We start from the raw sequence: 26,658 nt of genomic DNA, 5'->3' as shown, positions 1-26,658 counted from the left end.
TGTTTTCTAGATTATTCCAAGTGGGTGGAGCCCATACAGTGGACAGTGAGCAGGGAGCGGGGATTCTCCCTGACTTTCCCCTTCGGTACTAGGACATTTTCTCCCTTCTTTTCTCTCTCCTGCTGCTGGTTTTTGGGAGGCTCTTAGTGGCCCCCTCCAGCCTGTGTCCCACGGTTACGGTACTCTGTCATTGCTTAGCACCAACCTCCTTCAGCCCCTGGCTCTGGCTCTGCAGGTCAGAGAGGTTGCCCATTCCTGGCCCCCTGGGAAGTAAGGCAGATGAGGAGGGTCTGTCACGGGGCAGGAGGGAGTGGCGTGCTGGGATCTGCCCTTCCTGGCCTTCAGAATCAGGGCCTTCTAAGTGACAGGAGAGCTTACTCTGCCTTTTGTATCAGCTTTCACACTAGCCAGGACTCTTGGCACAGCATCCAAACTCGGGGTGTTGAGAGTTTGAGATGACCCAGGGGAATGTGGAAGAAGACTCGGAAGGGGGGAAGAAACCACGCCACTTTGGGTTTGTACTAACGGGAGGGGAGTCAGCTCCACGGCCCAGCGTGTGTCATTTCTAGACGTGAGTTTATAAAGGTGTGGGGAAGAAGGTGTGCAATTTCGGCAGCATCTTTCACTCCCGCGTCTCTCGTTTAATGAGATTGGCAACAAGAAATCCATCTTTCCAGGTGTGATGGTGTATATCTCTACGCTTTGTTCTCCCTTCACTTTGAAGGGCTTCCAAAAGAAATTTTTTTATGGGCAGGGAAAGGAGGCTTGGCATTGCTTTCCAGTTTTTAAATCATACCCATCTTCTGACTTTCGGGACCAATGAAGTCAGATCTTATTGCTTTTCTGTTTCCCCCTCAACTGTGGGGGAAAGAAGGTAATGATCTCTGTCAGTTTCCAAAGCTACTTTACCAGTCTGTGAAGAATTCAAGCTTGGTGCCTAACCCATATAACTCAGAGGTTAATCTCACTATTTCTAGAGCCCAGAGAGTCAAGGTGTGGCTGTGTTGCCTTGGTCAGCCACCTCTTGAGTGTAACTCTGAGGACAGGATGAGGCAGAGGCTGGGGACGTGGGGTGACATGGGTATAAATTGAGAAGAAAATGTGGTAACTGGTACCAACACATGGGGACCACTTTCTCAGTGGGTACCATGAAGTAATTCCATTGTGGAAAGCAGGGCCCCCTCACAGGCCCCTCAGTGGCTAGTCAACCTGCAGGCAGAGTCCAAGTTCCCAATAAGACTGACTAATCTCTCTTGCCCCTTGCTAAGGGCTCAGGTTGGGGGCTGGAAGACTTAGAAATAAATAGGACCAGGAACTTGATTCATTCACTAGTGGGCTGGTAAATGCCACTTCCTACGGTAGGAACAGGCACAGCATGTCACTGGGTATATCCATCACAGAGCCTGTGGGCTTGACATTTCTCTAACGACACGTGGCAGGCAAGAGGGTACTTCTATGGAATTCTTTATGTAATTTCTCACTTTCTTCTCGGACACTGAGAATGAAAGCGTGCCTTCCCCCAGAGACCCTACAACCACCATACCCCCGGGCACATACTGCAGTTGTCCTTACCCAGCTTGTTCCTGCTTCCAGCCAGACCCTGCAGAGTGAGTAAGTTTGGAAGCCTTTCTGTAGAGGAGCAGGAAGACAGGTGGAGTTCGGAAGCACTTCCCTCTGCTCCAAATAGACACTTAAAGATGAGCGATGGCTTGGCTAGCTGGCGCATGACTGAAAACCCTTTGCCGCGATTGCTGTCTTTTGGCCTCAAAGCCACCAAGCCATTTAAACAAGCTCTACACAAGGCACTCTTAGTGGGTGGCAAGGAGGAGGAGAGACACTTTCCATTCCTTCCTGTGCCAGTCTCACTGGTGACAAGCCAAATGGATCTTTTAAGAGACTGAATAAATGATCCCTAAATACACGTACACACATGGCTGACTGGGAAGGTGGTCCCACGGAATGATCACTTGAAATGGGAGAGGGGGAGAGAGGAGGAGAGGAGAGGAGGAGACGGTGGACAGCAGGTTGGAAGTGGGGCTGAAGGGCACACCCTCACCCAGTACAAGGCTCCGTTCCTTTGCTGTTTCTGAGACTCAAAGTGTTCATCAGTATAATGAAGCAAGGGGCCCATTGATTTATGGTCTGTTTGGCAATGTTGCATTTTTTAGCTCCCCATGCCTCTCTTTGTCGTTGGGCTACATTCACGCTCAGTGCGAGCGACTTTAAACCCCTTACTCAACAGCTTTATTAGTGACAGCATCCCGTGACCTTCCTCAACATTCTTAAAGAAAAAGATAGCACGTAATGTCGCTCCACTTTGCTCATTGTCCTTTGTTGGGGTGAACAAAGCATTTTCTACAGTGGCTATAGCACGTAATTATACAGCTCTCAATGGCGGTGTCTTGGCACATATCAAAGTTCAGAGGAGCCTTTGGAAAAAAAAAAAAGATGTTTTGTGGCGGCCTAGGGAGGGTCTCATCTTTCCTTCAGAAAATAGTTCAAGGCTCTTCTGTCTAGCTTCCCTACTTAGAGCTTTTTCCCCTCCTGCTTCATAAAGTTTAAAGGGGGTTCACTGGAGTTCTGTGATCTGTTTCCTTTGAAAGATTGTGCCTCGGCGCACAGAGGCCCTTTGACTTCAAGAGTTCGTGGATCCGTGTCTTTAGGTATCATGTGTCTGACCTTATCAGTTACTCCATTTAATGTAGGAGAAAAACTCTCAACTCTTTGTGTTTGTCTGTTTTGCCTCTGTGAAATGATTTGGTGAAAAGACCATCCTTTTTAACACACCACCCAGCGCCCATTTCTGACTGTAACCTACCCTGTGGCTCTTTCTCTCTTAAAAAAAAAAATTGTCCTTGTGTTTTGTGTATGGATGAGTTCACAGTGAGAATAGAATTATACAAGGGCGGACGCACACACAAAAAAATCTTTTGCTTTTCTCCTGCTCACCCCTCCCCATGATCTGTTGGCTCCCTAGAGGCTGTACCCCAACAGGCAAAGCATTTAGCCAGCACAGAGGTGGTGGCTGGGGTGCCGGGGCGGTGGTGGGCTTTCTCTTGCTCTGGCCTACCCCTAAGGCCTTCCTAATTAATTGTCCTTGGACGATGCGCAGAGTCTGAGGACAGTGTGGAGGGGTGGCTATTGTCTGATGTGCAGTTCTCTTGGCCTCTCTTCTTTCTTCGTCCCACAAAGGGTTATCAATAGGACGGAGAGCACAAGTTCCCTTCTGAGAGCCGCTGGTGGTAGCTGCAGCTTTTGGTGGGATGGAGCTATTGTGTGCCGTCCATCCTGGATTGAATGTCTGGAGAAGTTCTAACACCACATTGAAAGCCAGCCTGAGTGTGCGGCCTGGATTAAACAGACTCACATAGCAAGCCCAGAGCTCGCTGGGACTTGCCCTCCCCTTTCACCTGGATGACAACTTAAAATCCAATTTTCTCACTGTCCCCCACAGTGTAGTATTTAGTTTTAACAACTCGCTTCCTCGTCAGTCTCCGGGCAGAATGTCTAACCGTCATCTGCTGGTGTCTCTTCCATCCACCCATAGGAGTTGGCAACACTCTTTCCCAAACAGCCTTTTTGGGTGAAGCATCGGAGTTTAACTCTTGAAAGTAGATTATTCTAGTTTTAAAATACGGTTTCACCCTCCAAGATTGCCTTAAGCCAATCTCCAGGGCTGTTTGGTAACATGACATAAAACAAATACAATCTGTTCCCCAGCCCCCTCCCACTTTTGGCTGAAACACAAAGTAAAGATGGAAGGTGGAATCGCTGCTGGAAGAAAGGGGAACTGACTCCACGGCTGATCATTAGGCTGGTGGTTTGTTGTTTTTTTTCTATTAACTAGGGGGAAGCCAAGAAAAACAAATATAACCGTTCTTCCGAAGAGTTGAACTAGCAAATGAGTAAGGTTTAAAATAACGGACACTGCAGAGCGCGGGGCAGCTTCAGGGCTGAGGGGAGCCATATTGAAAAGAAATCCGTGTGCCCGAGAGTGATTCTGTTTGGATGGACAGGCCTGCAGGATGGCCACCGTCGGCTCTGTCTCTGTGGCTCTTTGGGAACAGTTTCGCAGCAGACCTTTTGGTATTTAAGGAGAACCTGAATGTGGGCGTTGACACAAGTAATATAGTCAAACCAAAAAGGGGTCATAAAAAATTAAAGTTCCTCTTATGAATATTTCATGAGGAGCTATGAAAAGGGACACTGGTGTAGGAGTCCTTTGTGCTCGGAGTTCTTCTTCCGGCCTCTGAGCTATTGTTCTTTCAACCTCTCAAACAGACTTTCACTTTCAAACTGACAAAAGTCACTTAAAAGCCAGACAGCTGTACTAACACACCCACCTTACTGAGAGCAAGAGCCGCCGGGGCAGGTGACAGGGCCTGCTGGGAGATCTTGTTTAAAACATGAACAGGGCCGGCTCGCCTGCCATTCCGTGCTTGCCCATTGCTTTTACCCTCAGTTTCAGGGTATCCCTTTTTTGTTGTGGTGGTCAATTTGTGTTCTGCCCCCCTCGGGTTCCCCCCCTCCCCAAATATTTCTTGCACGTTTTTTTTTCCCTCGTGCCTTACGTTGTGACCAGAGTGACACCCAACAGAAGTTGCAGATATTAGAGGTTCACCCCCTCACCTCTCTGGTGTTCCGTCTCCCTCTGCCTGTCTATATTCAGCCTCTGCCGTTCACTCCGAGTCTCCCTGAAGCCATTCAGATTTCCCTTGCCTCATTAGTGGTAGCTGGAATTGGGTGAGAACCCAGGCAAAGATGGACACCCACCCCACCTGGGAACTCGAGACAGGGACATGAAGCCCTGTGTCCCAGCCCTCAGGGCCACAGTCATTGCAGCCATGGAAAGTCCTCTGTGTGTGTGTGTGTGTGTATTCCAGGCCTCCCTCCCCTGTCACCTTGTGTACAGTCTGGTCTGTGACACTGATGGTGATTATGTCATTATTTTGCTCTGGGGGCCCTGGCACATCTGCAGAGCCCCAGCACATCTTTGTTGAACTGGCACACGTCCCACACCGCAAACGCTTCATTAGCCCTGCTGCCGGCCTCCTTGCCAGACGCGAGTGCCCAAATCCAGGCTTCTTTCTGCTCCGTTCTTTTGTGTGCCTGATGAACGTGTGTTCATCTTCCTGCTTCTTCCCCATTTTCCTCGACTTCTGAACTCCAGATGGCCCGGTTTTCTTGCCCAGATCACTCCAAAGTCCACAAGGAGAAGCGAGGTGACACTTTTACCCCTGAGCCCACCCCCAGCCCTCCCCTCTGCTGCATCTCTGCTCCCCCCATGAAGAGTGACTCTGAATGACTCCCCACCACCAGGACTAACATTTTCTGTTTGTTTATTTTTTTGTTTTTTTTTTTTTTTCCCAAACTTGCAATTTGAAAGGATACGAAGGGATCCCTTCTAGTTTGTGACGGCAGGCCAGGTTCGCATGAGTTGTTAGATGTCTCTTGTTATGGGAAGCCTTTCTCTTCTCAGCCTCCGCACATCCCCTTTCCATGTCTCCTGCTCTCCATCCTGCTTATTGCCACATTAACCAATTATCTGAAAGCTGGCTATATTGTTAAAGGTTCCCTTTCTATAAATGGACTCAGACTCTTTGCATGCCCCCCACCCCCAGAATCCATTGCCCCTCCTTCTGCAACCAGCTCCCCAACCCCCAAACAAGCACCTATTATTAGATGCTTGGAGTGATTAACCCTTGGCTGTTTGGGGAAGGAGCTGACTCTCTTCCCTCTAGAAAGTTAGGCCCCGTGTGCTTAGTGGAGCTGAGTCTGTGAAGGTGTGCTGGCTCCTCCTCCATGAACCACAGTCCATTTCAGAGCTTAATATCTTGGGCTGTGATGACGACTGTATAATTGGTGTGTTTAATTTCCCCTTAAATTTGAATGAATTGATCTGTGTTCTGGTGTGACAAGCGGCTTTTCCGTTGAGATCTAACCATTTTTTAGCCCCTAAACAGAGCAGCATGTTATAAATGTCTCTATGTGAACCACAGCATCATACAGTTTTAGTTTAAGGTATAGTTAAAGGAGTCAGAGTTTTACAGTGCTCACAGTCAAACTATTACCCTTAGGACAAAGACTTTGGTAAGGATTAAGGAGAACTCCCTCCAAAGAATGAACTGGTTTCCTGAGACATCCCAATACATTCCAAAATTGGGCACAAGAATATGCATGAGCCCTGTTCCGAATATTCATGAACAATCCGGCTGACAAGGTGAAGAGAGAGGAGGTTGGAGGGATCCCTGGACCACCCAGCTCCATGTCAGCCTTAGGCAGAAGCACGTCAGGAGGGGCTGGTACCCATCATTGATTGACTTTTCAAATGTACCTTCCAGGATTGGATCGTTTTGGTTTTATCACTCGAGGGCTTGTTAAAACCTTTTAAAAACTTAACCTCGTTCTCAGGCTATACCACTTCTCAGAATAATTTTCTAAATTTATTACCTGCTGTGAACATAGTCTGCTGTTTTGATGGCTCTGGAAGTGACTCCCTTGAAGCTGTAGAGGGATAGATCTTGGGGACCTGTGGACAGGGTAATAGCCATTTTCTCTATTTCCTTCCTGATTCCATAGACTGTGAGCATTGTTCCCTTGTAGTCTTTACCTCCACAGATTAAGGAGTGATAATCCTTTTTAAAAGCCTAATCACATACAGTCAGTGTGCTGCCCCAATCATTTCAGCTGCCCTGCACAATGTGTTTCTGCCTGGTAGTGTTATTCCCAGGGGTGGCTTTGTGGACTAAGCACAAGGCAGAATTCCAGGTGTGGGTGGCCATGCTGCGGTTCAGACTGTCCCTTGTACACACCCAACGGTACTCTGTTGAAAGCTTCGCCAGCTTATCCTCAGAAGGTGGATTTCTTAAGCAATGTATCTCGGTATCTCTTTTTATTTATTTTCTCATGTTTGGTACCAAACCCAGGGCCTCGCACTTGTTAGGCATGCACTCCACATTCCTAACCCCTCAGTAGTGTATTGGTTAAAACGATCCCACTGACGGTATGATTAGGCTTTAGAAACGGATTATCAGATTCTTGGCACGTTCTGGTAGATGGAGTTGTGTGCACAGGACATATCCAATAGTAGAAAGAGTGGCCAGGTCCACCCGGCTGCCACGTGTCCTCGGAGTGCCTGTGAATGAAAACTGTGGTATTTGACTCTGTGGGAAATAGTCTGTAACACTCACAAAGGTGGTGAGAAGGTGCCGGCTTTTCTGTATTTGGTAATCTGTAACAAGTTTATTCATAAGCAGTCATCGTATATGCAGGTATCACCTTGAAATCTTAGGAAAACTCTCAGGAGGAAGTCCTCCATAGTGGTGCTGGGCCAGTGTTAGAGAAGAAGTTCAAGACATACACTCTGGGACCAGTCCAGGCAGGGCTCCCTCCCAGCTCTGCAAAGGTCTTGTCCTCTCTGTGCTCACGTTTCTCATCTCTCAGTGGAGAAGCAATAGCGAGTGCTCGGCGCTGTGAGAATTCAGTGCACCCATGTGGGATTATTAGCACAAAGTGAACCCTGTGGAAGCCCTGTCATTTCCTGGTTTGTGAAGCCAAGGGCCCTAAGGAGAAGCAAAAGTGGAGACAGTGAACAGTTGGGAAGTGACTGAAGGGTAGTGATGTAGTCTAGAACTGGGGAGGTAGAGCAGGCAGAGGCTTTTCCAGTCCAGCTGAACTGAGCTCCAGGTTCAGCTAAAGATCCTGTCTTGTGGGGGGTGCAGTGGGAGAAGGAGGGGATGAGAAGGAATAAAATTCATTATGTAAGTGAAAGAAGCTGCCAGACCTATCTAAGACATGGTAGAGAACAATTAAAGAAGATACCCAACATTGACCTCTGGCCTCTACACACACTTGCACACAGATACACATAGACACATGGAACCTTATCATTCCTACATCATCAATAGCCCAATTATTGCATCACTTCCTTCTGTCCCTTAACAGCCAACAAACAGCTCTCATCAGAATTGAGTCAACTAATCAATGCAAAACTAGTTTTCAAAAGACACAGTGGTTCTTCCTGTCTTGCCCCAGTCATGACTGTGAAGGTTCTGCCTGCCACCCTGGGACTGCCTGAGAACTCTGAGAGCTTCTGCTCCAGGAGAAGGGCAGAAAAGCGATGCAGGGGGGTGCAGGAAGGAGCGATCAGGCGCTGGCCATGCTCGCCCACCCTGGGCTCTGCTAGGCTCACCTGGAAAGGGACATGAGTAGACATCGCTTTGTTCTGACAAGCATCGCCGTGACTCCGGAGTAGAGGACATCCTGCATTCTCTCACAGAAGCCCCTGGAGCCCTCATTGTCATGCTTCAGAGCCATGAGCTATGAGTGCCGAGGCCCTGGGAATCCAGATGGCATCCGCGTGGGGACACTTCTACCCTCGTGACTCTGCCCAGCTTAATTATCTCAGTGAGTGTCTCCAGGGTGCTCATTTTCCTTTGCTCCCAAGGCTGCCTTCACAGATCCAAATCTCAACAGCACCCTTGGAGATGAGGAAATTCCCTTATTGGGATGATAAAGACTAATTTTTCAAATTGATAAGCAATTGATAAACTGAGTTGGCACAGCCGCCCTTTCTGCTCACTTTGTTGACCTGGCTGGCCATACGATGAGATAGCAGTGGGAGCTTCATCTGGGTTTCTCCCATGTGGTTGGATCTGTGTGTACTAGGAAGGGCTGCAGACCTCAACCCCTGACCCCGCGATTCTATACCTCCCCTCCTTCAAGGAAGATTTAGCACTATTGAGATGTTCTGCTCTACTGTAAGACATGATGGGTAATTCTCTAAAAGCATCTCCACCTTTTCCTTGAAAGACCATTGGTCATCAAGACCAGCAGTAGGATTATTTCCATATGTGCGGGTGTGTTGTGGGCAGGCAACAAATCCTCATGGATTTGTGTGTTTCCCATTTCTCAGGGTTAGTACACCCAACTTCTGCTTTACTAGGACTACCCTACCATTCTCAACTCAAATCTACTACTGAAGGTGACTGTGAGCAGAAGGTGATATATTCACTGAGAACAGGCAAAGGCCAAGAAATGGCCAGATGCTGAAGTGAGTGGAGGAAGATACAAGGCTCTGGTCTTAGGGACACTACATCTCCTTTAACACAGAGCCCAGAGATCTGTCATTTCAGTGTCATCTATGAGATGACCTCTGAGTAGACATCTGGACGTGCCTTGCAGCAAGGCACCCAGCATTATCTCAAGTCCTCTTAGGTGTTGGGAAGAGTCTCCCCAGCCTCCACATGACCCCTGTTTTATCCTAGAAACCCTGCTCTGATTCCCCAAGCCATGTTTCTTGAGAGATTTCAGAGTCATCAGAATCTCACAATGGCTTTTGAGGTGCAGGTGGCCCTTCTGTATCTACCTGGGGCTGGTTGTCTGTGAAGCTCAGCTCTTCCACAGGTATTTAAGGTCCCTGTTACAAAATGGCATAGTATTTATGTGCAACCTGTACATACCTTCCTTGTATACTTTAAGTCATCTCTGCATGATGTGGAATTCCTATTACAATCTCAAGGCTGTGTAGTGGTTCCTAAATTGCACTGTTCAGTAATAATGTTAAGGAAAAAAAACTGTGCAGTATTCAGGGGAGATGCATTTTGTTTTTCCAGATAGCTTTGATCTGAGTTTGGTCAGCTCTGTGGAGATGGCAGGTCAACTCCCCAAGACCACCTTCAGTTCTGCAGAGGGTAGTTATGAAGTAAAGAACAATGGAATTCCCCAGATGTAAAAACAAAACATGAACACTGGCGGAACAGAGATCTTGTAGTCAAAATCAAGTGATGGAACGGAGGCTGCTAACCTATCCTTCCCCACAAACGACTCAAATACGACTTGAGGTATCTTAAGTCATTGTCAGCAGAGCCCACCATGGGTGGTCTCTCGGTCTCTGCCGATTTATACCACGACAGTGCTTTCTTTGGTATTTACCACGAGCAAGCGGCTGTCCTCATTGCCCTTCTGATCCTAGCACCTTCCTCGGAACTTCGCTCATATTGTTCCAGCCACAGGAACACAGGGCAAGCAGACCAGGTTTAATATTGGCCTAAGCAGGGCTTACTTATGAAGGGAAAGTTGCTGCTGAAAACAATCACGTAATGCATTGTCCAGCAGAACAGGAGGCACTGTGGATTATCTGTGCCCCAGCCTCCCTTCGCACAATATCGGAGCATTTAGGCCATGTTGATTTTGGATAATCTTCTCTCCAGGAATGGCACCCAGCTTGGCTCTGTTTGATTTACCCACCTCAGCTGGTAATTGTCATGAAAGCTAACCTCAAGAACTCTTAGCTTGTCTTGACACCAGGGGCACATATCATAGGCTGCCTTGACGTGCAGTTTGTTAGCGCTGCAGAGCAACTGGTCCGTAGGCTTCAGTGCCGAATTTCCCACCTGCATGTGGAAGCAAGAGGTGAGGTGTATCGAGACACACGCAGGCAGGTGGGTCTGCTTAGCACAATGAAACCTTATTCACAGGAAATTCTTAATTTCCTAATCAAAGCAGGCAGGGCCGGTGTACTACCATCCACCCCAGCCTCTGTGTATGGCTTATTACCTCTCATCAGCTTGGGCAGCCTTAACTACATCTGAGGAATGGTGAGACGTTGCAGGGTGAACCCGGGTAAGTCAAGCCCAGCTCCACCCCCCAAGAACAACCAGTGCACCCACGGGATTAGCACACAAGGAAAGAACAAACATTTGGCATCTAGAAATCTGGTAGACCTCAAGTCTGGCTTTGAACAGGAGTTGTCTAACTATGACCCGCATGCTAGGTCTGACAGTCTCTTTTGACAGCCCCTGGGCTAAGAATGGCTTTTGTATTTTCAAACAGTTATAAGAAGGAAGCTTGTGTATCCGAGAGCCACTCTTGGGGGCCACTTTCCTTACTAAAATCATGAAGTAGGCTGAGATCCCTCCCATTTCTGGAGCTACACAATCATATGGCGGTTTGGTGGAATCATCTTGGTCTAGCCTTTAGCAGCACAGCCTAACAGGTGGGCGGTCTCAGCAGAGTGTTTCCGGTGGTGTCTAAGATCTCAGATTCTATGCCGTATCTCTGGAAGATGGATGGAGGTACCTGGTTTTAGTTTCAGACGCCTTTGCTTGCAGCTTGTTTTATTTCGTCAGTTCTAACTCGAACTCGCTCATTTGAGATATATGAAGAATTTGAGCAGGAAGAGAAATTTACACACACACCCCGCCCTGCATCCAGCATATCACAAGTATGGTTTCCTATTGTATCACTTCAAGACTCCCATGCAGGAGCAAATGAAGTGATTATGTCTAGTATATTCCAGGACTGAATTTCAGCCCCACAAAATCAGTGTGGAAAAACCTTTAAAGACATTTTCATCCTGCTCTCCGGCTGCTAGCACCAACTTTTCCAGGAGTACAAAAAGATGAATTTATTATTTTCTTATCTGTCCACAGAGTTGACAGCAGGATGTGTACATAGTTTAAAATGTATGCATGGATTATTAACAGGAAGAAATGACAGTAAGATGTGTTTTTTATTACCCAGAAGTCACAGTTTCTTAAGATGCTATCCTCCAGGTTCCTGTTTCTGTGATGTTATTAACATCTTTAAGGTGTCCAAATTTTATACTGGAGCTCTGAATTTTCTAAGTATTTAAATTTTAGAAGGCAACTACACTTCAGATAAACAAAGAAAGTGCCGAGGTGTTTCTTAGCTGTTGTGTGGAGATTTGCAGATGGAGGTGTGTGTCAGTCACAGCCCTGTCCTCACAGCAAGGTCCAGTTCCTCTGGTCCTTTTCCACAGATCTTGGCCTCCCTCCTTGGTCTCCCTGTGACTGCTGCTTTCCCCAGTGGCCTCTGGTAGACTCTACAGGCTTTGCCATTGACAAAGGCCGGGGTGCTGTTGGAGCAGGTCACAGGTCTTGCCAGAAGCCCAGGGCAGATCATTGCTGTGGGAACACACTAAGGGACACGCTTCCCTTTGGCCAGCTTTTCTAATCACCTTTGCAACTCTTTGCATGTAGCAGAGAGAAGCCTTGAGGCTCTGGGGTAAATCATCCCTCCTGTTCCTTCCTGGGGCCAGGGTCCCTTCCCTCAACGTCCACAGCCCTCCCCCATTAACGTGTTATTGCCTGATGAGTGCAGACTAGGAGCAGCTTCCACCAGCTGAACCCGCTGATCCGCAGCTCACTGGAGACACTGGCTTTGGGATTTTGGCAAGAAGGCCTATTGCCCATGGGGTCAGCATGAATAAAGATTTCTTTCTTCCTTTCCTTTTTAAAAGTCAAACATCAACTGAAACTCTTCCCAAGGCACCCTATGCCCCCCTATTCTCCCTCCCTCCCTCCCTCCCTCCCTCCCTCCCTCCCTCCCTCCTCTCTCTCTCTCTCTCTCTCTCTCTCTCTCTCTCTCTCTCTCTCTCTCTCTCTCTCTCTCTCTCTCACACACACACACACACACACACACACACACACACACTTCTCTTAACATTTCCTCACCTGAGAAAATTGACTCTGTGTAAAATTTGAACACCAAATATCCATCTTATCTTTTTGAAAGTGTATTTATCCAGCTTTGTAGTAGGACAGACGGGCTGTTTGAAGGCCACATACTTTTCAAACCTTGGTTGCAACACGTTTGCCCCATTTTGAAACTGTCTTTATTCAGCCGAGGAAAAGGAAAATCTATTTGACAAAGTGACACTCTGGCTAGTTTATCTTGTAATATGGCTTTAACTCACTGAGTCTATTGATTTTCTTAAATTAATGTTTACAGAATGCTACTGAATTTTGCTCAACAGAACATTGTTCTTTTGTAGCTTTGTTTTAAAATAAAGGGGGGGGGGAGACAAGGCACAGACCATTTACATCATGTGTTCTCTTGCTTAAACCAGGGAAACACAGGTTTTTCTCTGCGTGTGTTTTTAAAACACTTCCTGAGAGTATTTATTCTTCAGATGTTTAAGTAGCTAAATGTGCAGTTAGGAAATGGGTTCACTCTTGGGGCCCCATGTTACATGAGAATTAAATTAATTGAATCCTACAAGGTGCCTGAAAGTTGAATGGCCCCCGCAGCACCGGAGGAGTTTTCAGCCCACTCGTACTGGTTATGACAGTCTCCCTCTAGTCTGCAGTGACTCGGAGGCCACCCTCCTGCTTCTCATGGGGAGAGGAGCCTCAGCACATTCACATGCTATTTGGCCCTTCAGTGAGAATGCTAAACTGGGTGCCTTACTCTTAGACCATGGTGCTCAGGATTAATATAGACTCGGACTCTAAACTGGCCTTCCCAGGGCAGAGCATGCTTCCATTCAGCCACTAACACCACAGAAGGTGAGACTTTGAGTCCCAGTTATGAAGTGAGCAAAATAAAGCACACAGCATCTTTCTCCGTTTTGTTGACCCAGCCAATAACATCACCCAAGCAGGCCTCCTAAAAGTCCCTCAGAATCACGTTTTGCATGGGTTCCTTAACCAGAGTGAGACACTTCACAGGAGTCAGGACTCTGTTTTAAAGTGTCTGTCCACCATCTTACTTGGGCATGCTGTCTTGTGCCCTCCCACACACATGCGTTCCCTGAACAGAGATGCTATTGGGAGAGAATCCCAGGATGCACGGCAAGCGTCCTGTACCTCCCAGTCTTCTGAAAGGCCAGGGTGTCTGGGCTGTCCACACGGCATATATAGTGTATGCATGGCTGGCATCTTGTGACCATATTTCATGGTCCTGTGATTTATCGTTTCCGCACCTGGCAGGAGGTAGGGTGAGCAAGACAGAGGCAAGGAGCTGCGGTAATGTGTCTGTTCTGCTTCTGCACCTGACCGTCTCTGTGAAGAGTCACTAACATCCGAGTTTGTCCATCTATGTCCACTCCGTCTATGCAGTACAAGCCCCCGGCTTGCGTCACGTCGCTGCTGTCAGGAGACAGGTTTCTCCTTGATCAATATTTACTTAACAAACAGCAGGGATGGGCGAGTTTGTTTAGAGGAATCATGTGCCCACCAGGGTGAATGGCTTGGAAAGAACTCCAGTGTTTGTCTCTTTCCTGGGACCTTTGTGTGCCAGGCATGCGCATGCGTGGGGGAGATAAACTGCCCTTTCTCTGCTGAACTCTTCCAGAGACATTCAGCAGTCATCTGGGAAATCCCTGCCATCTATGCTGGTGACAGTGTTCGTACTTGTGGAGTGTTCGTGATGTGTATTTAGTTTTGAAAAACATTCTGGTTTTCTCTCCACACCTCTATGTGGGGTTACACATTTTGGAAAAGGGCCCTGGGATTAATTAAGAGTACATGCATCTTGCCCTAAACCCTTCACAGAAGTAGAAGGGAAGAAACAGCACACAGAAACAATAAAAGTAGTTTAACAAGGCTCTATGTATATGGAATAAATGTATGGAAACCTGTATATATTAAGCCCCCAACCCCAAGAGGCTCTGCAGATTTTCAGAGCTGCTTAGCCAGCCTGAGCCTCAGATATGTTTAGCTCTCCTCGTAAATCCGAACTCAGCAGTGCTGAAGTGGAGACCACTTTTCTTTCAACTTCACCGATACAATTGTTTGCGGGCTTGGGCCCCTGCCTTCAATGCAGGGTGACTTGGAGGCATCTGGGGCTAGTTTGAGGCGTTTTGTTTCAGTAAATGGGGAGGGGCTGGGGATGCTGGGGGTGGGGGAGTTATTTATTTATTTGATTTGGTGAGTCCCAGAGTTGTAAAAAGCTGTCTGAAATATTCATGCAGAGCGGTCTGAGAAGCCGGTTTCTGTTTTATTTACTGCACAGTGGAGCAGCCACAGAGGATTAGTTCTACAATACCCGTAACAAAAGCCCAACAGCTGATGCATGTGATGTTAGGAGGTGACAAAACAGTTAAAGTATGCTGCTGGCTACAGCAAGCCGTCAGCAGATGCAGACAAAAGGGCTGTGACAAGAATAACTCTCTCCAAGGCGAGCAGTGAAGAGTATCCAAAATGCCAGCACCCTTTTCTCCTTGACATAGTCTTCTCGCAGTCAGCGTTTTATTGCCCTTTTATAGTATTCAAAAAAAAAAAAAAAAGTGGAGAAGGAAGAAAAAAGAAAACCCACACACAAACTAATTCACCAAAACACACGGCAGGGCGCTCTTTTCCACCCCGCAGCAGCCACTCCGGTCCATCCTTACACGTCTTCCATTGTTAAGTTGAAGTTTGTCGGGAGAAATAGCTCAGACGGTCTTCCTTACTAAGATCAGCATCTATGGACGGCTGCATCGGCCACTGGGCTGTGGTTCTCGGGAGGGGCTAGTGGGAGAGGCACTGCCTGGCTTGTTTTCTCGCCCTTTCAGTAAAGAGGATCCCACTGGTGAGCTGAGGCCAGTGGACCGGTGTTTGAAGGGGATCAAGGGTGGAGACGTGTCCACGGGGACCGGAGCAAAGGGCAGGGTTACAGTCCCCTGCAAGAGGCCGATGAATGAGCTGGTGGATGCTTCCGAGGTGTGAAAATTCAGCTTCTCTGTCTCCAGAAAATAGGGGAGGCTGTCTTCTTTTCAACCTTTGTCATTCCCCTTCTATTCTCTGTGACTTTCATTCAGCTGCCAAGAGCGTTTGGCAAGGTTTGGGCGAGCGAGCACACTTCCAGTGACCGCTAACCTTGGTATGTCCTGACACTTATGATGAGTGTCTGCAGGACACAGAAGGCAGGCGGCCTGCTATGTCAGGCTCTCATTATGGACTGCAGAGACTAGGGACAGCCAGTTTAATAAAACAAATCATCCTTGAAGGTAAAGCAACTGGGAAGGGAAGGAGGAGGAAGACAGGAGGGGGATGTCTTTGCCACTCAATCCGATGAGAGAGAGAGAGAGAGAGAGAGAGAGAGAGAGAGAGAGAGAGAGAGAGAGAGAACAGCAGCAACAGCAAAACATCCACCCACCCACCTACTGCACATGTGTGCTGCCCAGCTGTGGAGCCAGCAGATTCGAACTCCTCCTCCTCCTCCTCCTCCTCCTCCTCCTCCTCCTCCTCCTCCTCCTCCTCCTCCTCCTCCCATCCTCCCGAAGTCCACAAGCCACAGGCTCACACTGATCAATAAGCAAGAGCAAATCATTGGGTTGGGATTGATAGACGCTTCATTGGCCAACTCCCTTTGGTGTGACCAGTGTATTCAAGTACCTCATCACCAATGTATTCTTTAAATGTCAAGGCGAGACCATTTGGGGTGAGGCTCCTAGGCCAGGATGCCTTTTTATCAAAGCAAAGTTTCCACTCTCCCCTCCTGAAGAACTCCTGGCCAAGCAGCTCCCACAATAGCCTCCTAGTTCTGCCAAAGACTTTGGAAGCCTTTTGTTTTTCCCCTGTGGCATGTCCAAAGGCCTGGCCTCCCCTCCCCCGCCCCCAGCAGCCTGCATTGTCTTGCATTCCAGTGACTTGATTGACTGTTGCACCTGATGCTGAAGAGAGAGACTCGAGGGTTCATTGTAGAGATTGTTGGGTTCTATTAAAAGAAACCTAGATAAGGGATTACTTGTCACTAAGGACTTTTCTGCAGATGTTTATTAGTGATTGTAAAGCCATTAGATGTGAGGAGGTGCACAAAATATGAGCAATATTGTGTTTCTAATCGTGAACGCTGGTGCCCCCCCAAAACATCAGGAAGATGTAACCTTGTTCTAGCAAATAAAGGTGAAGAAAGGTTCTGGTCAGAGAGCTGAGGCTCCCTGTTTTCGTGGGTGAGGTTTCTACCTGTGGGTGGAATCCCTGGGCACTCTCTCAGAATAGCAGCTGTTAACCCCCCACACTACCTCTGGAGCCACCAACAAAAGATGAGCTGCTCCATTATCAGAAGATCTCCAAGAAGCCTTTCACCCAGCACAGGCCTGTGTGCATACTGCCCAGAGCAGGCAATAAATTAGCAAGCTACTTCATTTGTGCACAGAGAAGATACCCAGTCTCAATAACCAGCCAGTAACTCACTCTCTTAACCCATTTCTGTTTACATTAAGGGCACAGGGTCCTTGGAGATGCTTTTCTGCAGTTATAGACACATAGCTTGTCAGGAGTTTGTTGCCTCATGTGAGTCAACCAGTCTTTATGAAAGCAGTAGAGCCTGGTTGGGGTACAGGTTTGTCATCACAGTGCCCAGGAAGGAGGAGGCAGGAGGATCAGAAAGTCAAGGCCATTTTCTTGGAATACTTGCTGAGTTTAAGGCCAGCCGGAGCTACATGAGACCCTGCCTGAAAAAAAAAAAGAGGAAGGAAGAAAGGAAAAAGAAAGAAAGGAAATAAGGAAGGAAGAGAAAAGAAAAGAAAAACCAATAGCAGAAAAGCATCCAGAGGAGGTTTTAGTATCCAACACATTTCAGTGGAAAGATGTCTTGGTTCACAATGCTCACAAGCATCTTTATCCCATGGTTATTCCATCTCAATCTCCTGGTTTTTTTTGTTTTTTTGTTGTTTTTTTTTTTTTCATCTGTAAAATGATGGTTTCTGAGACCATGTTGCTCAAAATTACATTTCTTCATGAATTCACTTCTTTTTGGTTTTGGTACTGAGGATCAAGGGCAGGACCTCTCACAGGCCGGGCAAATACCCTACCACCGAGCTGTACTCAGCCCTGGGCTTTCCTTTCCTCAAAGCGCTGATGGAGGATATCAGAAGATGACAGAGCATTATGGGATAAAGCAGAGGGGGGAGGTCTTCTTGGTAATGACAACAGTATTTGTGGAATAATTATAAAAGGCCTGCCGTGGAGCATGTAGGTGTAGGAAGAGAGATCCGGAAGACACTCAGCTCAGCTGCTCCTCAGCTGGAGACACTGATGAGGACACCAAGGAACAAGGAAGTGAGAAACCAGACAGAATACACAAGCTGTCTCAGGGCAGCTGGCAGGATGACCTCACGAAATTAATGTTCAAAACAGGAGAAGACCCACTAATCCAGCGGTTCTCAACCTATGGGTCGTGATCCCAAGAAGAGCATGGGAGAAGACAGATATTTACATTATGATTAAGAACGGTAGTAAAATCACAGTTATGAAGTAGCGGTGGAAATAATTTTATGCTGGGGGTGGGGTCACCACAACATGAGGAACTGTACTGAAGGGTCACAACACTGGGAAGGTTGAGAACACTGCTCTAAGCTAAGTCTCCTGGCCACTGAGACAGTGAGTACAGACGGGCATGGTCCCTGAAGTCCCAGTGTCCTCTGGAGGTCCTTAAACCACCTCCTCCTCCAGGGCTTGTGCCATGGTAGAGTTATCGAGACAGTTCCGCTCCTGACAGTTTCCATAAGGCCCTTCTCCTTGTCCCTGGCTGTGTGTGCATTGGGGGTGGGGGTGGGGGTCCTTGAAGTGGGTGGGACTTCTGGCTTACCCACTTTTTCTAGAGCTTATACCTGTGTGTCTCAGCTTCTCTCTCCTGCAGTTCTGGGTTTGTTGATTGAGAAACAGTTTTCCACGGAGGTTCTGTTGCCAACATCCAGTGAGAGCACACTGCTTTGCACCACTCATCTTTGTTCATGTAGCATTTGGCTGCAGACCTATGCCCCGGCCATGTGTCCTCTCTCAGTCAGGCCCACTGGCTGTGACTTGTCATTGGGTGGGAACGCGATGCTCCCTCCAGGAAATCCGCATTTGCAGGTGCTTCCGTGGGAATCTATGGGAAGCTGTGTGGGTTTTAACAGACTGTTTGCCCAGCCAGGGAGAAGGGGCACTGCAGTGTCCTTCCAGTCAGCTCTGAGCTCTGTCATGACAGGCCAGAGAAAACACCTTTGGGAGAGATCCATCAATACCCTCCTCTTTATTTCTGAGACAGGGTCTCAGTGTAGCCTGGCTAGCCTGGAACTCACAGAGATCCAAGTACTGGGTGGGACTAAAGATGTGGGACACCATAGCTGGCTCCTTTTCTTCTCTAGACTCCATGGTGGAACTATTTTTTTTTTCTGGGAAGTTACTAGATTTCCCCAAAGAACAATTGACTTGCTATTGGAAGCAATGAGCTACTCTGTCCAATTTGAAATTTGAGATCCAGGGACATCCAGTGATTGTTCTAGTTTTCTGTGTCATCTATCATCCATCTATATGTGTATATACATACATGATCCATGTACATGCCCATTGCGCTTGTTGGGAAAAGGCAAAGAGGAAGGTGTTGGACTTGTTCATAGGACAATAATCTCCCTGTTGTTTCAGTAACTGACACTTCTGAACTGTGGTGAAGGTTTTTCCTCTTATGTCTGTGAGGACACTTGTGTCTACACATACACTACCTTGCATTTATGTCCTCATACATCTGAGCTTAATGTAAAAATAAAATCTCACTAATGTGTACTGGGAAAATTACAACGTCATGTAATTGTTCTCTGAATCCATCATGCTGATGCCAGCGAGGATAGGCCATGCTTTACTGTGAGTTACTTCTAAAAAATACTAAGTGTTCTTTTCACAGTCAAGAGGTCAGACTATTCAATCAACAAGTAAAAGAAGACAGCCAGCTAGCTCACATACATTAATTGCTATGGAAACAAAGACTTGACAAATAGAAATTCAGAAAAGATTATTTGGGAAATGATAATCTTGGAATGACCTTGAGTGACTCCTTTTGATCTCTCCTTGCCTCAGTTTTCTTGTTGTATAATTGAGATAGCATCTTACACAGGGGTTGGAAGAATGGAATGGCATTCAGTATGTAATATAACATGGCCCTCAACACAGTTAACACTCAGTAAGTATTTGTTTTTCTAACAGTGATCAGTTACACAAATCACTGTCTAAGGAACAGTTCTAATGTCCAAAAAAATGAAGTAATTTGGGGTTTGGCTTAAATTCCACATTTTAGGACTTTGTGTTGTGGTCTTACCCCTTTATAGTACTGACTATAGAGTTTCTTCTTCAAAGGTAGGAATTTAGTTTACATAGATGCCCAGCATTTATTATTCAATTCTGAGAACACATTTTTTTTTTCATAATGGAAGTCAAAAGAAGAGAGGGTTCAAATTCTGGAAAAGGAGTTGGCAAGCTTCTTCTAGAATGATCTGCTTGTCCACATGAGGATGTGGGTCTCCTTTCTCTACAGTGGTGGTCACAGTGAAACCCTGGTGCTGGCGGCCTGCGTGTATCCTCTCCATGAGTCTCTCCTGAGATCCGTGAAGCAGCCACCGTCCATCACAAAGCTGCTATATATAACAACTCTACAGAAGAGAATAGAGACTGGCCATTTTTAGAAAATGCAGGTGCCGTCTAAAGCCCCCCTCTGAGAGCATGGAGTTAGCTCAGTTTCCTTTGAAGAACTGCAGACTTGAAACTGAAAACTTTATTAATACCATTGTCTCCTTGTATCAGCAGGTTCCAGAGAGATTCCTGGAAGTTGCACAGATCACATTACGGGAGTTTTTCAATGCCATTATCGCAGGCAAAGATGTTGACCCTTCCTGGAAGAAGGCCATCTACAAGGTCATCTGCAAGCTGGATAGTGAAGTTCCTGAGATTTTCAAATCCCCGAACTGCCTACAAGAACTCCTTCATGAGTAGAGATTGCAACACTCTTGAATGTATGAATAGAAGTCCCCCTTGGATGTCCAACTTCTGTGTGTCTAGATTTTTATTTCATACATATGTGTGGGGGAGGCATGGGTGTGTTGTGATATCAGCTGGTGGTTTCTGCTCATCCCCTCTGGGTTCTTTTTATTTTCCCCACTACAGGGGGATGGGTATTTTCCTTCTTCGCCTTTAGTTACTTTTGCCCAAGGCCCTTAATATTTGGAGACTTGCGGTAGGGTTGATTTTCAGGAAAAGGGAATGTCAGCCTGTGTAAAGTCTGCAAGAGCCAAGGACGCTCTGCTCGTCTGGAAGCCTGTTGTCAATGGTGGCTAGCAGAGTGAGCCCTGACTGGGACACAGCACACACCTGGACCCCGTGCTGTGTTTGTTTCTAGGGTTAAGAAGTTCTGAAAGAACCCAAGGAAAGCACTTCACACACTGGAATACCTTGTTTGATTTGAACCCCATAAGTAACTTTTTCTTACATGTTTAAACCAATGCCATCGGCAGCTGGGTAGCTCACATCTCAAAAGTACCCTCAAAGGACAGTTTTTTTTTAGAACATTCATCACCAAACCTTTTCTAAGAGAAAAGGCATACATCCCCAGACTAAATTTGGTACAAAACCAATTCTCTCAAGATGAGACTGGGAAATCCGTGCAGGTTGACCAGCTGTCCCTGTAAACTTTATAACAGACTCTTGGTGAGATGTGTGCTCAGAGGTGTCGACTTAGGGAAAACCCTGTGTTTTGTCTTCATTTCCTATTTATTTTGCTTCAGATATTAAAAGGCATGTACCTTTCAAATGTATCCTTTGCTCGACTTTACATGCTTAGCATTGCTGTTGCTGTTTAACCCTCTGTGTTCCCCTAAAACACTAATTTCTGGATACCTTTCTACAGTAAGGAATTAAGAAATCCCACTGGCCATGAAATCCTTGCCCACTCTTGGAGCATGTTGACAACTGCTAGCACACCTGACCTTTATGTCCTGTGAGGACACCACCCAGAAATGGCTCATTTACATATGGGTGTGCAAGGGTGGCAGTCTCTCTCTTCACTTTGGGTATAATACCTTAAAGCCACTAATGATGTCTCTTCTACTTCAGAAGCTAATATTGACCAGTGTGTGAGAAGAGTACAGTAGGTTAGCTTGGGGTTACCCAAGAAGACACAACTCCAGCAGACTGAGAAAGCTAGCTGCTATTTTACCCATTCTCAAATGGCTCTTCCCCTCATCCTGTATTTTGATGATGTACCATGTCCTATGCTTGCATTTAAAATGCTGAATATCATTCACATTTATTTTCTTGGCTGGATTTTTATGTACAGATGCAGTAAACAGCACTGTCCACTCTAATAGTGTGGTCCAGTCCCCTTCTTCCCCTTAGATAATTTGATAAACACACTCTAAAAACAACACAGTAACAGATCTGGTATTTAAAACATAAGGAACAGAAATGCCATTTTTTTTCATTAATTTTTTAAAAATAAAAATCAGCATTTGACTTTGGAGGATGCAGGTCAGCCCTTGTGCCTGTCTAGCTGGCTGGATCACTGTAATTCAACATCATTTATAAATTCTGCTGATGGACAGGAATGTATGAACACAATTATTGTCAGCACAAAGCCTTAAAACCTGCTGACTTTAAGCTGCACAGTGCAGCCCTGCGAGGCCGGCATCTTCCGGGAGGCCAGAGGCCCTAGTGAGGAGAACAGAGCATGGGCAAGCATGGTCAACACCATTCATTCACTACAATGGCGTCTCCTAGTGTCCACACACTCTGACATGCATATAGAATTGTTAGAGTATATTCGTTATCTTTCTGGGTGTCTCTAAAACAAAAAGCCCAGGTAACCATACCGCTGAAATAAATGCTAAAAATCAAACAGCAGAATCAGGAGCCTAGCCAGTACAAAGTATGGAAGTCTTTGACATGCTTTGTCTGGAAGGTTCCTGCAAGGGTCCAACAGGGTTCTGGCTGTTCTGAGTCATATACCAATCAGATCCCCACCATGTCACCTTTGGCAAGGTCAAAGGCAAAGCTGCAGTGTTGGCACCTGGGTAGACAGACTGCTAGGTATCTTCACAACCTGAGGCAAATGAATACTGATTCTAGACTCACTGGGATTTTTAAAATACTGTTTTCCTCCACCTTTCTAATTGAAATAGACAAATTTAGAAAAAAAAAAAAAAGGTGTGTTTTCTACTCCATGTCAGTGCCCTTATGTACCTAGAATCTCCCCTCAGTGTTCACTAAGGCTGGAGATGATTTCACACTGTCAGCCCTGAGGATGGATTCAGCTCTATGGTGGAAGCAGGTCTCCATGGCTTTTCATTCAGGTGGTTGCTCCCGTGGATACAGCCATTGGACCACGTGTCTCCCAGTACAGTGGGAAAATGACACAAGCCTGTCTCTCAATGCTCCGATCAAGCAGTTAGTTTTTAAATAAAACAACAACAACAACAAAAACAGCTACTACCTTTCAAATCTTGGCTCAGCTCTCACCAAGTGTAAACTGCTTTGTGCACAGGAGAAAGTTAACTTTTACCAGTGGGAGAGCGGGGACCAGCTCCTCTAACGTCTGTTGCAATGCCATATCGCCACTTCTTTTATGCTAACCCTCTATTAGTTTTGCGTGTACACTCAAGGTGATAGTCTGTGCCTAGATCTAAAATGCACCAGCGTGGGGGTTTTTAAAAATCCTTCAAAATACCACTTCTCTCCCCACAAGTACAGCTGTTCTTGTGCCTTCTGTGGCTCTCGGTTTCATCTATTTTCACTTTCTTTCCAATGAGTACAGCTGCAATAAACACTAGATTTTTCTTTTTCTCTGGCTGTTTGACATAATGTTGATAGCTATGCATATTTTGTGTCTTTTTAAAAACAAAGCGGGAGAATAATGTTTTTGAAGAAGAGAAATTTTTAGAACAGTTTGATACACCGCAAATTATTTTTCCCTCGATTGTTTGAGCAGCATTCGAGTTTTGGAGATTCTTGTAGAAGCCGATTTTTTTGTAACTGTGGTGTAACTCTTGTGTTTTCTTAGCCTAATGAGAAGCACTATAGAAGCAATATTTCATACCATGTGCAATGTGTGTGCAGAGGTGTGGGTGTGAACACACAGGCACACACATGTAAAAATATACATATGTATGCGTGTGAAGTGGAAAGCTTGCCTTTTCTTATCTAGACTTAAGAACTTATTTTAGGCATTTGTTATGTTTTGTGAGAAGAATGTTCTATTTGCAACAACTTGACATTTACTTCTGACTGTCTCTCTGGCTGTTCCATGGAGATGTTTTGCATTAAATGGTAAAAATATGTGGAAGATGTTAGGATGTAGTAATTATTTCAGTAAATGTTCACCCCATATTCCTGAAGTTTGCTTCGTGCCTCCGAGTATTACTTAATTGAAGTGTTTTATGTTTGAAGAATCCTTGTTACAGTGCTAGGAATATGGGTGAATATCATTTAAAAAAATTAAAAACATCAAAACAGAAACACTAAAGCAAAGGGGAACTTTTATAAGGAAATGTAAATATTTCACCTCATGGCCGTTGTTACGTAAGACATGAGATTTTAATATATCTACAGTGTCACAGCATCTGTTGAATTTATTAGGGACACTACAGTGACTGTACAGGCAGTTGAAAGCATTCTCAAAAATCCTGTTCTCTACTTGCAAAAGATAACCGTCTCTATCAGATGTCAAGGGCAAGGGTAATGTCGTCTCTGTAAATCTATGACATTTCTTTTCTGTGTACATGAAGACATTTAGTAAGTAACCCCTACATCCCCACACACATGCAGGTTAGTAGTGACTACTTAGTTAAAAAGTTTTGGGGGGAGTTAAACATAGACTGCTCCCCAAAAGCGACCATAAATTAAGTAAAGAGTGGTTTACAGATGTCCCCCAGAGCAGCAGTGTGTGTAAGGACGTGAACAATCTTTGCTGTGTATATTCTAGAATATTCATTGGTGTGAACAGCACAACCATTTCCCCCTGGTGTGAGCTCTGTGTCTGCAGATGACAGCACTCTTTTCAAAGGCTCCCCTGGGAACACGTGATGGTGGGTGTGTGTCACCGCATCGCACGTCCGTGTTAGACGTGAGGAAGCCAAGCTTGGCCTCTGTAGATCGCTGGTTCTAAACCATCTAAAAAACGAAAACTACAAAGCTCATCCTCAGAGCTGGGATCCAAACTGGTGTTTAATCTTTGCATCCTTTTGAATGGTCCTTCTAAGACTATGTGGAAGCATGTGGACTTTGAGTCTTCTCGGCTGAGCTCTCTCAAATCAGATGCCCCCCTAAGGTGCACACACGTGAACAGGCAGGCACACGGCTGTTCTGTCTTTGTGAAAATGGATTCACTAATATTTTTTTAATAACCAATTCCTCTGCATATGAGGGAATAAACCATTTTAAAGTTGTATATTGCCACTTCAAATTTAGACTTAGGAAAAATGATGTATTTGGAGTTGGTCTCAGCTCCCTAGAAGAGTCAAAGGTCACAGCTTCCCCCAACATTGTCCCAGCCATTCCTCATATGTATATAGTATAAACCGTGACAAACACTGCCTTTATATGATTTAGCAATATGTTGTAAATAGCATTATGAAGCTCTTTTTTTGTAATAAAGACCCTTTGATTTGAATATAGTACAATAACTGAACTGATAAAGTCAATTTTGATTTTTTTTTTTAGCTAGAGGCAATTTCAATTGTGCATTTTGTTATTGTCTATTGTTCTGAAGACTGCATAATTTATTGGTTTAATTTATCCTAATTTATTTGATGAAGGTGTACAATTTTGTATTACCAAGGATGTACTGTAATATTAATTGATAGGATAAAAACAGTGAGACTCCCTGTCCATATTCAAAAGAAAACAAAAAGGTGCCGTAGACAATTGATTTTAAAGTAAAAAGTAAAACAGTTGAGTTTGGCAGCTACAAAATTTTAAAACAAGGAAACAATAAAGGACAATGTTGTCGTGGGGAGGGCGGGGAGGGTTTCCGTTGTGTGTTCTAAGCTTTTCTATCTTCTCCGAACTTGGACCGTTTGCTTTGTACCACTGAAGGGTGCAGTAGTCGCCTGCCTTGTGTGCCTTCCATCCTCTCCTAAACTGAATGTATGTGCAGTATATATGCAAGCTTGTGCAAAATAAAATACACATTACAAGCTCAGCTCATTGGATTTCTTTTCTGGAAACGCATGACATTTTGTTTTTGGACCTGTGAGGCTTCCGGCTAGTCTAACATCAGGCAGTAGCTCTCCCTCCGTTACTTCTCTTACACATGTAACCCACCCTGCCTCCAGAACAGGCCTGGAGCTCTCCTTTCCACGTCAGGAGACTTGCTGTAATGGCCTGCTCTCTTTGTAGAACCTCTCGCTCAGATTTAACTTTCGTACCCCTCAACTTGAGGGAAGACAACAAGTAGTTCAGCCCAGGGAAAGGAGTCCTGGGTAAAACGCTTGCTGTATGAGTGACAGGATCTGAGCCTGGATGCCCAGAACCCACCTAAAGCCACGTGTAGGAGCAGGAGTCTGTGATCACAGCACTCTTGGAATGAAATATGGAAGGGTGAAGGCAGGAGACCCTGGGAAACTAGTTATCCAGCTCGCCTGAGGATGAAGATCACCTAGTCTTGGGGTATACCAATCAGATAGCCTGAGGATGAAGACCAGCTAGTCTTGAGGTACACAGACCATATAACCTAGGGCACACAGACCATCTAGTCTTGGGATACACAGACCAGATAGCCTGAGACACATAGACCAGCTAGTCTTGGGGTACACTGAGACAAACAAGACCCAGTCTCAAAAAAATGAAAAATAAGGACCTACAGCCAAGGTTGTCCTTTGACCTCTATATGTGTATGCATACTCACACACATGAACACATACACACACACATGAACACATACACACACCACACATGAACACATACACACACCACACATGAACACATACACACACACATGAACACATACACACACACATGAACACATACACACACACATGAACACATACACACACACATGAACACATACACACACACAGATTTCTGACAGTTGTAGTGCATAGAAACCCTTTAAGTTGGCAATTGCTACTGTTAAACCTGAGAATCACCAGGTCAAAGACCAGTTCCACAATTATCTAATTAAAGCAAA

At 45.8% G+C, this 26,658-nt stretch overlaps 1 protein-coding gene across 7 annotated transcripts in view; it reads left to right on the top strand.

Moving 5' to 3' along the window:
- The window catches only part of Prox1 (prospero homeobox 1), a 52,601-nt gene extending 26,930 nt beyond the window's left edge, over positions 1–25,671 (top strand). For 5 of the 7 annotated variants that reach the window (XM_042258830.2, XM_076548195.1, XM_042258831.2 and 2 more), the window contains exon 5: positions 20,286–25,671. In XM_042258830.2, the coding sequence (XP_042114764.2) occupies positions 20,286–20,474 (189 nt within the window). In that variant the 3' untranslated portion in view covers positions 20,475–25,671. The remainder of the gene's footprint in view (positions 1–20,285) is intronic. The other 2 variants (XM_076548199.1, XM_076548198.1) reach the window with 1 other exon arrangement.
- The last annotated feature ends 987 nt before the right edge of the window (positions 25,672–26,658 follow it).

This window comes from Peromyscus maniculatus, chromosome 11 (genome assembly GCF_049852395.1).
Source record: "Peromyscus maniculatus bairdii isolate BWxNUB_F1_BW_parent chromosome 11, HU_Pman_BW_mat_3.1, whole genome shotgun sequence".
Lineage (NCBI taxonomy): Eukaryota > Metazoa > Chordata > Mammalia > Rodentia > Cricetidae > Peromyscus > Peromyscus maniculatus.
The sequence above is the reverse complement of the archived record's forward strand: the minus strand, read 5'-3'. Positions and strand labels throughout refer to the sequence as shown.